Below are 12,839 nucleotides of genomic sequence, written 5' to 3'. Positions count from 1 at the left end.
TCCCTCCACCACCACAACATCTCCCACCACCACCTCCACCACCACAACGTCTCCCTCCATCACCACCACAAGCATCACAACCTCTCCCACCACCACCTCCACCACCACCACAACGTCTCCCTCCACCACCACAACATCTCCTAGCACCACAACCTCTCCCACCACCACAACCTCCACCTCCACCACCACAACCTCTCCCACCACCACAACCTCTCCCTCCACCACCACCACAACGTCTCCCTCCACCACCACAACATCTCCTAGCACCACAACCTCTCCCACCACCACAACCTCTCCCACCACCTCCACCACCACAACCTCTCCCACCACCACAACCTCTCCCTCCACCACCACCACAACGTCTCCCTCCACCACCACAACGTCTCCCTCCACCACCACCACCACAACCTCTCCCAGCACCACAACCTCTCCCACCACCACAACCTCTCCCTCCACCACCACAACCTCTCCCACCACCACCACAACCTCTCCCACCACCTCCACCACCACAACCTCTCCCTCCACCACCACAACATTTCCCAGCACCACAACCTCTCCCACCACCACAACTTCTCCTTCCACCACCACCACCTCTCCCAGCACCACCACCACCACAACCTCTCCCAGCACCATCACCACCACAACCTCTCCCACCACCACAACCTCTCCCACCACCACCGCAAATCCACTCCACTTCTTTTGTTGCAGCTCACGCAGACGGGGAGCTTTTAAATCAAGCCGAGTCGGCACAAAACGAAAATAATTTATTTTTTACAACGCTGTCAAAAAAAAAGAACAAACACGTTGCAGACAGACAGTGGCCGACCAAGTTCTGGAAGTGCTCAATCTATTTTCATTCATTATTTCCTCCAAACCTCCCCCCTCCCCCCCCCACGTGCGTTGCGAGTGTCCATTCGCTGGCTGCGTCCGTCCGTCCGTCCCTCGTGGTGGTTGGTGGTGTGCCTTCGTCAGGGTCGACTCGGCCTCAAATGGGTTCCCGTTCCAGGCGCGTGAACGTCGCCAGTCGGGGAGACAAAGGGGGCCAAGCGTGGTTTGTTTGGGCAACTCGTGTGCCGGGTTTGGCCTTCGAAGGTGCTGCTGCTGCTGCTGCTACTCGCTCACGGAACTTGCCCCAACAGCGTGTTGAGGCTACACGGGGGATCTTTGTCTTTGCGGTGCAGCGGTGAGCGCGCTGGGCCCGACTGTGGCACGAGTTCGATTCCCGATCACGGCCACCGCCAACAACCACACCACCACCAACACCAACACCACCAACACCACCAACACCACCACCACCAACACCACCAACACCATCACCACCAACCCCACCAACACCAACACCACCAACCCCACCACCACCAACAGCACCAACACCAACACCACCAACACCAGCACCACCACCAACAGCACCAACACCAACACCACCACCAACACCACCAACACCACCACCAACCTCACCACCAACACCACCACCAACACCACCAACCATCCCACCACCACCAACCATCCCACCAACACCACCACCAACAGCACCAACACCACCAACACCACCACCAACACCACCACCAACAGCACCAACACCACCAACACCAGCACCACCACCAACAGCACCAACGCCACCAACCCCACCACCACCACCAACACCACCAACACCACCACCAACCCCACCACCAACACCACCACCAACACCAACACCACCAACCCCACCACCAACACCACCAACCCCACCACCAACACCGCCACCACCAACACCACCACCACCAACCCTACCAACACCACCACCACCACCAACAGCACCAACACCAATACCACCACCAACACCAGCACCACCACCAACAGCACCAACACCAACGCCACCAACCCCACCACCACCAACCACCAACACCACCAACACCACCACCAACACCACCAACCCCACCACCACCAACACCACCAACCCCACCACCACCAACCCCACCACCACCAACGCCGGTGACGACAATTATCTGTACCGGTGCTGGTGCCTCCCCTAGGTCGGCTCAGCCTCAAATGGGAATCTGGTGCGGTGTGTCAATAAAAAAAAACTTTATATATTTTAAACTGAGCTATGTTTTATTTGACCAGGTAAGGCCCCCTCTGAGCTTCTGTGTAGCTCTTTGTAAGAAGCGACTCATCATCACCATCATCATCATCATCACGTAGCCACTGGGGAGACAAAGGCGGCCGGGCGTGGTAAGTGCTGGCTATCACGTGGACATTTATAGCAGCGGGCCAAGGGAGCCGTCCATAAATGACGTCACGCACCTATGGGGGGGTGGGGTGGGGTCAGACATTTGTGACGATGTGTGACGAGTGGGGGGGGGTGGGGGGGGTTTGAGAAATGTGACGTCACATCAAAATTGCGCAACTTTATAAATAAACATAGACAACACGTTCTACTTAATTAAATATAATTTTTATTAAATGTTTTCTCCTACAACATCAGAGTGCAGCGCCACATTAAATACACACTACAATGACAACAATAGTTTAAAGCGATTTGAAGCATTTTTATTTCGGGGGGGGAGGGGGGGCAGAGCTTTGTGACGTCATATTTGAGGGGGGGAGGGTCGAAAATCGTCCAAAATTGCGTGACGTCATTTATGGACGGCCCCAAATACTCCAAACGCACGTTGTTTCTCAATGCGTGCGTGAGTGTGTGTGTGGCCACTGGGGAGACAAAGGCGGCCGGGCGTGGTAAGCGCTGGCCACCCACTCCCTCGTGTCGAACCTTCGATAGGTGGTGCAGCACTTGCCCCAACAACTCTGCGAAGGATACACGGGGCACCTTTGTCTTTGTCTTGGTGGGTGGCGAGGCCCGCTTAGCTCGCACCGCCACCTAGCGGGTCAAAGCCATCACAGCACCACCACCAACAACCACCACCAACAACAACAACATACACAACCACCAAAAACAACAACCACCACCACTCTCACCACCACCAACCACCACCAAACCACCACCAACCACCACCAAACCACCACCAACAACCACAACCACCAACAAACCACCACCACTCTCACCAGCACCACCAACCACCACCACCAACAACCACCACCAACCACCAACAACTACCACCACCAACCACCACCAACAACTACCACCACCAACCACCACCAACAACTACCACCACCAACCACCACCAACAACCACCACCACCACCACCAACCACCACCAACCACCACCAACAACCACCACCAACAACCACCACCAACCACCAACATCAACCACCAACAACTACCACCAACAACTACCACCACCAACCACCACCAACAACTACCACCACCAACCACCACCAACAACCACCACCACCAACCACCACCAACCACCACCAACAACCACCACCAACAACCACCACCAACCACCAACATCAACCACCACCAACCACCACCAACCACCAACAACTACCACCAACAACTACCACCACCAACCACCACAAACAACCACCAACAACTACCACCACCAACCACCACCAACAACTACCACCACCAACCACCACCACAACCACCACCAACCACCAACAACAACTACCACCACCAACCACCAACAACAACCACCACCAACAACCACCAACAACTACCACCACCAACCACCACAACCACCACCACCACAACCACCAACAACCACCACCACCACAACCACCAACAACCACCACCACCAACCACCAACAACAACAACCACCACCAACCACCAACAACAACAACCACCACGAACAACCACCAACAACAACCACCACTACAAAACCGCCCTCTCACCGAGCTATCGACAACGAGAGACAGACACGGGTAGGTGGAGGTGGTGGTGGTAGTGGTGGTGGAGGTAGTGGTGGTGGTAGTGGTGGTGGAGGTAGTAGTGGTGGTGGTAGTGGTGGTGGTGGTGGAGGTAGTGGTGGTGGAGGTAGTGATGGTGGTGGTGATAGTGGTGGTGGTGGTGGTGGTAGTGGTGGTAGTGGTGGTGGTAGTGGTGGTGGAGGTAGTGGTGGTGGTGGTAGTGGTGGTGGTAGTGGTGGTGGAGGTAGTGGTGGTGGTGGAGGTAGTGGTGGTGGAGGTAGTGGTGGTGGTGGTGATAGTGGTGGTGGTAGTAGTGGTGGTGGTAGTGGAGGTAGAGTTGGTGGTGGAGGTCGTGGTGGTGGTGGTGGAGGTCGTGGTGGTTGAGGTAGTGGTGGTGGCTGAGGTAGTGGCCTCTCTCTCCCCCCACCCATCTCACGCCTCTCCCCCCACCCACCCCACCCATCTCTCTCCCCCCACCCCACACATCTCACGCCTCTCCCCCCACCCACGCCTCTCTCTCCCCCCACCCACGCCTCTCTCTCCCCCCACCCCACGCCTCCCCCCCACCCACGCCTCTCTCTCCCCCCACCTAACCCACGCCTCTCCCCCCACCCCACCCACGTCTCTCTCTCCCCCCACCCCACCCACGCCTCTCTCTCTCTCCCCCCACCCACGCCTCTCTCTCCCCCCACCCCACCCACGCCTCTCTCTCCCCCCACCCCACGCCTCCCTCCCACCCACGACTCTCTCTCCCCCCACCCCACCCACGCCTCTCTCTCCCCCCACCCCACCCACGCCTCTCTCTCCCCCCACCCCACCCACGCCTCTCTCTCCCCCACCCCACCCACGCCTCTCTCTCCCCCACCCCACCCACGCCTCTCTCTCCCCCCACCCCACCCACGCCTCTCTCTCCCCCACCCCACCCACGCCTCTCTCTCCCCCCACCCCACCCACGCCTCTCTCTCCCCCCACTCTACCCACGCCTCTCTCTCCCCCCACCCCACCCACGCCTCTCCCCACACCCCACCCACGCCTCTCCCCCCACCCCACCCACGCCTCTCTCCCCCCACCCCACACACGCCTCTCCCCCCACCCCACCCCACGCCTCCCTCCCACCCACCTCTCTCTCCCTCTCCCCCACCCCACCCACGCCTCTCTCTCTCTCTGTGTGCCACTCGAGCCATGGACAGCATCGGCGAAGGTTGCACGGAGCTGAAGCGGGCCTACGACCGCTGCTTCAATTCGTGGTTCTCGGAGCGCTTCCTCAAGGGCGAACATCGGAGCGGCGCAGACCCTTGCGCGGAGATCTTCAAGGGCTACCAGACGTGTCTCAAGGTGTGTGTCTGTGTGTGTGTGAACACACGTGGGGCTGTGTGTGTGTGTGTGAACACACGTGGGGCTGTGTGTGTGTGTGTGAACACACGTGGGACTGTGTGTGTGTGTGTGAACACACGTGGGACTGTGTGTGTGTGAACACACGTGAGACTGTGTGTGTGTGTGAACACACGTGAGACTGTGTGTGTGTGAACACACGTGGGACTGTGTGTGTGTGAACACACGTGGGGCTGTGTGTGTGTGAACACACGTGGGGCTGTGTGTGTGTGAACACACGTGAGACTGTGTGTGTGTGAACACACGTGGGACTGTGTGTGTGTGAACACACGTGGGACTGTGTGTGTGTGAACACACGTGGGACTGTGTGTGTGTGTGAACACACGTGGGACTGTCTGTGTGTGAACACACGTGGGACTGTCTGTGTGTGAACACACGTGGGACTGTCTGTGTGTGTGAACACACGTGACACATTGTGTGTGTGAACACACGTGACACATTGTGTGTGTGAACACACGTGACACAGTGTCTGTGTGTGAACACACGTGACACAGTGTCTGTGTGTGAACACACGTGACACAGTGTCTGTGTGTGAACACACGTGACACAGTGTCTGTGTGTGAACACACGTGACACAGTGTCTGTGTGTGAACACACGTGACACAGTGTCTGTGTGTGAACACACGTGACACAGTGTCTGTGTGTGAACACACGTGACACAGTGTCTGTGTGTGAACACACGTGACACAGTGTCTGTGTGTGAACACACGTGACACAGTGTCTGTGTGTGAACACACGTGACACATTGTGTGTGTGTGTGAACACACGTGACACATTGTGTGTGTGTGTGAACACACGTGACACATTGTGTGTGTGTGTGTGAACACACGTGACACATTGTGTGTGTGTGTGAACACACGTGACACATTGTGTGTGTGTGTGTGAACACACGTGACACATTGTGTGTGTGTGTGAACACACGTGACACATTGTGTGTGTGTGAACACACGTGACACATTGTGTGTGTGTGTGAACACACGTGACACATTGTGTGTGTCAAAGACAATGTAACATTATTATTACATTACTATAAAACCCAATGCATGTAACATTATTATTACTCAAGTTTGAACATTATTATTATCATCAGAGCCATGTTTGTTTGCATGTTCACCACAAGCACCGTGGGTGCTTAATGCGAAAACTTAATCTCTTGCAAAAGCTACAATTTATTTGGTGGTTTGAACATTTTAAACTCGCCTCGTGTGTTGATTTATAAAACACACCTTATTCTTATATTCCATACTTTAATCCTGTAACAAAAAGTATCCCATAGATGTTAACTACTTTGATACTGGGTAAAAAAAAATCAAATGATAAGCGTCTCAAGGTGATAATGACCTCCCCCGGGGGGGAGGTGTGGCAGGATGGGGTGGGCCGAGCAAAGATGCGACGATGGCGGCCGGCTACGCTTAGGAAAGAGCGGTGATAAGCCTCGGGCCTCGTGCGTGTTAGGTGGTGGTGGTAGGGGGAGTTAGTTTATTTTTTTTAAGTGGCGCTTTTCTTCGTTTGCTTGCGCGTGGTGTGGGGGTGGGGGTGTTTGTTGTTGTTCGGAGGTAGTTGCCGTACATTTTAAAAGTCTGCAATTAAGTGTATTATATCTTGACAACATTACCCTCACCCCCTCCATCCCGGCCGGGCAAGAGCGCGCATAGGTCGGTAGGGCGGGCTAGGCAAGGGCGGCGAAAGCCTTGGCCTCGTAACTTGTTAATTGTAGAAGATGCAGAGCCAACGGGTTTACAAATGTCACATTCAGGTGGAGTGAGGAGCAGTAGTGGGGTCTACGTGCAGCGTTAGTCTACGTGCAGTGTTAGTCTACGGGCAGTGTTAGTCTACGGGTAGTGTTAGTCTACGTGCAGTGTTAGTCTACGTGCAGTGTTAGTCTATGGGTAGTGTTAGTCTACGGGTAGTGTTAGTCTACGGGTAGTGTTAGTCTATGGGTAGTGTTAGTCTATGGGCAGTGTTAGTCTATGTGCAGTGTTAGTCTATAGGCAGTGTTAGTCTACGGGCAGCGTTAGTCTACGGGCAGTGTTAGTCTACGTTCAGTGTTTGTCTATGGGTAGTGTTAGTCTATGGGCAGTGTTAGTCTACGTGTAGTGTTAGTCTATGGGCAGTGTTAGTCTATGGGTAGTGTTAGTCTATGGGCAGCGTTAGTCTGTGTAGTGTTAGTCTATGGGCAGTGTTAGTCTGTGTAGTGTTAGTCTACGTGTAGTGTTAGTCTACGTGTAGTGTTAGTCTATGGGTAGTGTTAGTCTATGCTGTGTTAGTCTATGGGCAGTGTTAGTCTATGGGCAGTGTTAGTCTACGGGCAGTGTTAGTCTATGGGAAGCGTTAGTCTATGGGTAGTGTTAGTCTACGTGTAGTGTTAGTCTATGCTGTGTTAGTCTATGGGCAGTGTTAGTCTACGGGCAGTGTTAGTCTATGGGCAGTGTTAGTCTACGGGCAGTGTTAGTCTATGTGTAGTGTTAGTCTATGGGTAGTGTAAGTCTATGGGTAGTGTTAGTCTATGGGCAGTGTTAGTCCATGTGCAGTGTTAGTCTACGTGCAGTGTTAGTCTATGGGTAGTGTTAGTCTATGTGCAGTGTTATTCTATGGGCAGTGTTAGTCTATGGGCAGTGTTAGTCTATGGGCAGTGTTAGTCTACGGGCAGTGTTAGTCTGTGCTGTGTTAGTCTATGGGTAGTGTTAGTCCATGTGCAGTGTTAGTCCATGTGCAGTGTTAGTCTATGGGTAGTGTTAGTCTATGGGCAGTGTTAGTCTGTAGGCAGTGTTAGTCTATGGGCAGTGTTAGTCTACGTGTAGTGTTAGTCTATGCTGTGTTAGTCTATGGGCAGTGTTAGTCTACGGGCAGTGTTAGTCTATGGGCAGTGTTAGTCTACGTGTAGTGTTAGTCTATGGGCAGTGTTAGTCTATGGGCAGTGTTAGTCTACGTGCAGCGCTAGTCTGTGCTGTGTTAGTCCACGCGTAGTGTTAGTCTATGGGCAGTGTTAGTCTATGGGCAGTCTACGTGCGGTGCGAAATAAATTCAACATCGCACAATGACCACAGCCACTCCGCAGGGCCCGGCTCTTTCATTGCTTGTGGTTTAGTTTAGTTTTTCCTCCTCCCGTCCCCTTGCAGAAAGCCATCAAGGAACAGAACATTCCGCTGGACGGTCTGGAGTTCATGGCGGGCGACGAAGAGTCAAATGACTCGAGCGAAAGCTGAAGGAGGGAACGTCCGTCGACAAAGCGCCACGGTGGCTAGGAGATGTTAACTGCCTCGCCTGGTACGCAGGAGGTTGTGGGTTCCATCCCGACCCTGAAGACGCCTGCTGCTGTATATTTGGAGTTTGCGTCTGTCTCTCTCTCTCTCTATCATCATCATCATCACGGTGGCTAGGAGATGTTAACTGCCTCGCCTGGTACGCAGGAGGTCGTGGGTTCCATCCCGACCCTGACAATGCCTGCTGCTGTAGATTTGGAGTCTGTGTCTCTCTCTCTCTCTCATCATCATCACGGTGGCTAGGAGATGTTGACTACCTCGCCTGGTACGCAGGAGGTCGTGGGTTCCATCCCGACCCTGACGACGCCTGCTGCTGCTGTAGATTTGGAGTTTGCATGCTCTCCCCCGTGGTAGCGTGGATTTTTCTCCAGGTCCTCCGGTTTTTCCCTCGACGTTTAGAAACGTGCGTTTTAGGAGTATTTGTGGCTGCCGATATACAATTCCACCTGATGATGATGAGCCACTTCGTTGAGCTATCATTTGCGATGGCCATGTCGTGTCTGATGAAGAGCTACGGAACTCAGCGTCCCTTACCTGGTAAAATAAAAAATAGTTTCCGGAGTGTTTTTTTTATATTTTTTTTTCCTTCCACAACCACGCATTCCCTCTCCCCCCCCTCCGTGTTCCCACAGCCATCTAGCCATCATCCCTCAACTCATCAGAATCTTTATTTACACTGCAGGAGGAGGAATCCGATGAGCTATGAAGCTTTTTGTTTTAACAGATGGTCCAGTTATGGGGTGGGTGGGGTCAGCACAACATCCTCAGTTGGTAGAAGTCAAAATGCCATCATCATCATGGCCAAATCCGTTGAAATCACGGTGGCTAGGAGATGTTAACTACCTCGCCTGGTATACAGGAGGTCGTGGGTTCGATCCCGACCCTGACGCCTGCTGCTGCTGCTGTATATTTGGAGTTTTCTTGTCTCTCTCTCTCATCATCATCATCACGGTGGCTAGGAGATGTTAACTTACCTCGCCTGGTATACAGGAGGTCGTGGGTTCGATCCCGACCCTGACGCCTGCTGCTGCTGTATATGTGGCGTTTTCTTGTCTCTCTCTCTCTCTCATCATCATCATGGTGGCTAGGAGATGTTAACTTACCTCGCCTGGTATACAGGAGGGGGTCGTGGGTCACGATCCCAACCCTGACCATGCCTGCTGTGTGTTTGTAGCAAATTTCCGCACGTCGAGAGGCCGCTGCCGTTGGGCGATGCACGTGCGACGGCCAGGTGCGCCTCTGAAAAAGAGCTCGCAGAGAGGGCCTCAGCGCGTTGAAATTTTCAGTTTCATGCCACAGACGGGACCCGGCATCATCGACCACTGCCGGATGAAGCTCCACCCCAAGCCCCACCAGCGACCGGCCGCCACTCGCGATCCTACGGCGTGGGCCAATCCGCCTAGCGGCTCCATGCGGGCCGATTTCACCGCTCCATCTCCTCCGTGGACATTAAAAAAAAATTTCTCATTGGGATCGCTTATCATCACTAGCCCCCGCCCCCCCCCCTGTCTTACGTGTGTGTGTGTGTGTGTTTTGAACCGAGGGTTTGCGGTGGTGTAGCTGTTGGCGCGCTGCACGAACTACCCGCCGGCCCGAGTTCGATTCCAGCTCAAGGTCAACACCAGTGACGATTATCTGAACCGGTTCTGGGCCTCCGCTAGGTCGACTCGGCCTCAAATATGTACCCGGTGCGGTGTGTAAACATGGGCACGAGGGAGACGACAAAGGCGGCCGGGCGTGGTGCTGGCCACCCACCCCCTCGTGTGCCTTGCCGGCCTTCATAGGTGCTTGCTCCAAACAGACTGTTAAGGCGATACGGCGGGGGGGGGGGGGGTCTTTGTGTGTTGAACTTCTATCGCACCGTACGTAGCCAACCGTGCTAGTCGGAGGTGCGGGGAGGGAGGGGGGGAAGGACGACAAACTAAACAACAACAAGAAGCAGTTCTAAAGAAATTAGTTTTCAATCTAGAAATTGGTTTTCACTCCAGCGTGTAGTGGTAATGGCGTCGGCGATGTTGGTGGTGGTGGTGGTGTAGATGGTGGTGGTGTAGATGGTGATGGTGGTGGTGTAGGTCAGGGGTCACCAAACTTTTTTCACAGCGGGCCGGATAACTGATAGAATGACGATCGCGGGCCGCATAAACATTCTGTTCAATACTTGGGGGCGGGAAAGATGCGTGTTTGTGTGTTTGTGTGTGTTGCCATGGAAACCAAGGTAACGTGTTGCCATGACGTTGCCATGGAAACCATGGTAACGTCAGAGCGTAGGCGGAGCTACCACGAGCCGGGGAAGTACTTGGGATGGCGTGAAATAAGCAAACAGAATAAACGAGAAAATCTAGATACAATAATTTACAATTTAAAATAGTAAATTTAAGGCACATAGCAGTGAGGAGGCCTCCGCACGCGTGAAGATCTCCTCATATTCTAAACATAATATTTAAATTGTATCACAACGTCTCGTGTTCCATACGTTTTATCAACCAGATTCAAGTACCGTCGGCGGGCCTGATGGACTGACGTCGCGGGCCGGATCCGGCCCGCGGGCCGTAGTTTGGTGACCCCTGGTGTAGATGGTGGTGGTGTAGATGGTGGTGGTGTAGATGGTGGTGGTGGTGGTGTAGATGGTTGTGGTGGTGGTGGTCTAGATGGTGGTGGTGGTGTAGATGGTGGTGTAGATGATGGTGGTGGTGTAGATGGTGGTGGTGGTGTAGATGGTGGTGTAGATGGTGGTGGTGGTGTAGATGGTGGCTACGTACATACGTAAAACTTCTTTTGCACCGCACTTATTGCCGACCGCGCTAATCGGAGGAGCGGGGCGGGGGGGGGAGGTGGAAGGACGACAACAAACTAAAAACACACCCCCACCCCTACCCCAACCTCCAAATGACCGATTAACCCCCAAAAAAAACACATTTGGGTCTAATGTATACGTATTTTTTTATGATTAAAGTATATATCATGTGGATGAGTTGTCATCGTCGCGGTGTTTCTGTTGAAGGGAAGGCGACCCTCCCTGGTTTGGGGTCGCTGCGGCTCGGATCGGCGCCGGGAGCCTGGGTTCGAATCCGGGTTTGAGCTGCGTAGCCACAGACCCATAGACTCGCATAGAGACCCATAGACACACACAGACCCATGGACTCGCATAGAGACCCATAGACACACACAGACCCATGGACTTGCATAGAGAACCATTCACTCACACATAGACCCATAGACACACAGACCCATAGACTCGCATAGAGACCCATAGACACACACAGACCCATAGACTCGCATAGAGACCCATAGACACACACAGACCCATAGACTCGCATACAGACCCATGGACTCGCATAGAGACCCATAGACACACACAGACCCATGGACTTGCATAGAGAACCATTCACTCACACATAGACCCATAGACACACACAGACCCATAGACTCGCATAGAGACCCATAGACACACAGACCCATAGACACATATAAACCCATAGACTCACACATAAACCCATAGACCCGCACATAAACCTGTAGACTCACACATAGACCCATAGACTCACACATAAACCTGTAGACTCACACAGACCCGTAGACTCACACAGACCCATAGACTCGCATAGAGACCCATAGACACACACAGACCCATGGACTTGCATAGAGACCCATAGACACACACAGACCCATAGACATATAAACCCATAGACTCACACATAAACCCATAGACCCGCACATAAACCTGTAGACTCACACATAGACCCATAGACTCACACATAAACCTGTAGATTCACACATAGACCCATAGACTCACACAGACCCATAGACTCACACAGACCCATAGACTCGCATAGAGACCCATAGACACACAGACCCATGGACTCGCATAGAGACCCATAGACACACAGACCCATGGACTTGCATAGAGAACCATTCACTCACACATAGACCCATAGACACACAGACCCATAGACTCATATAAACCCATAGACTCACACATAAACCCATAGACCCGCACATAAACCTGTAGACTCACACATAGACTCATAGACTCACACATAAATCTGTAGACCCACACATAGACCCATAGACTCACACAGACCCATAGACTCACACAGACCCATAGACTCACACAAACCCATAGACTTGCACAAACCCATAGACTCGCACAAACCCATAGACTCGCACAAACCCATACTCACACAAACCCATAGACCCACACATAGACCCATAGACTCACATATACCCATAGACTCGCACGTAGACCCATAGACTCACACGTAAACCGATAGACACACATAGACCCATAGACTCACATAAACCTATAGACTCACACAGACCCATAGACTCACATAAACCCATAGACACACACATAGCCCTGTAGACTTACACAGACCCATAGACTTGCATAGAGAC

General features: G+C 53.2%; 1 protein-coding gene across 2 annotated transcripts; it reads left to right on the top strand.

Moving 5' to 3' along the window:
- Positions 1–4,934: 4,934 nt before the first annotated feature.
- TRIAP1 (TP53 regulated inhibitor of apoptosis 1) lies at positions 4,935–11,412 on the top strand. 2 transcript variants are annotated; one of them, XR_012930766.1, is made up of 3 exons: positions 4,935–5,124; positions 8,301–8,448; positions 9,619–11,412. XR_012930766.1 is itself a non-coding variant. In XM_076056095.1 (2 exons), exons 1-2 carry the CDS (start codon positions 4,972–4,974, stop codon positions 8,385–8,387), a joined length of 240 nt encoding a protein of 79 aa, XP_075912210.1. In that variant the 5' UTR covers positions 4,935–4,971; the 3' UTR covers positions 8,388–11,412. The 2 variants fall into 2 exon arrangements, 1 of the variants encoding a protein (XP_075912210.1); XM_076056095.1 differs by having other exon boundaries at positions 8,301–11,412.
- Positions 11,413–12,839: the final 1,427 nt, after the last annotated feature.

The sequence above is a fragment of the Petromyzon marinus genome, chromosome 74, assembly GCF_048934315.1.
Source record: "Petromyzon marinus isolate PM22_M1 ecotype Great Lakes invasive population chromosome 74, UKy_Petmar_22M1.pri1.0, whole genome shotgun sequence".
Classification (NCBI taxonomy): domain Eukaryota; kingdom Metazoa; phylum Chordata; class Hyperoartia; order Petromyzontiformes; family Petromyzontidae; genus Petromyzon; species Petromyzon marinus.
This window is presented reverse-complemented; position numbering and strand designations above follow the sequence as displayed.

Excerpts from the sequence above, each read along its gene's own strand:
- TRIAP1 (XM_076056095.1), top strand. The coding sequence starts at position 4,972 with ATGGACAGCATCGGCGAAGGTTGCACGGAGCTGAAGCGGGCCTACGAC. Across the intron at positions 5,125-8,300 it reads GCTACCAGACGTGTCTCAAG|AAAGCCATCAAGGAACAGAA; the intron begins GTGTGTGTCTGT and ends GTCCCCTTGCAG.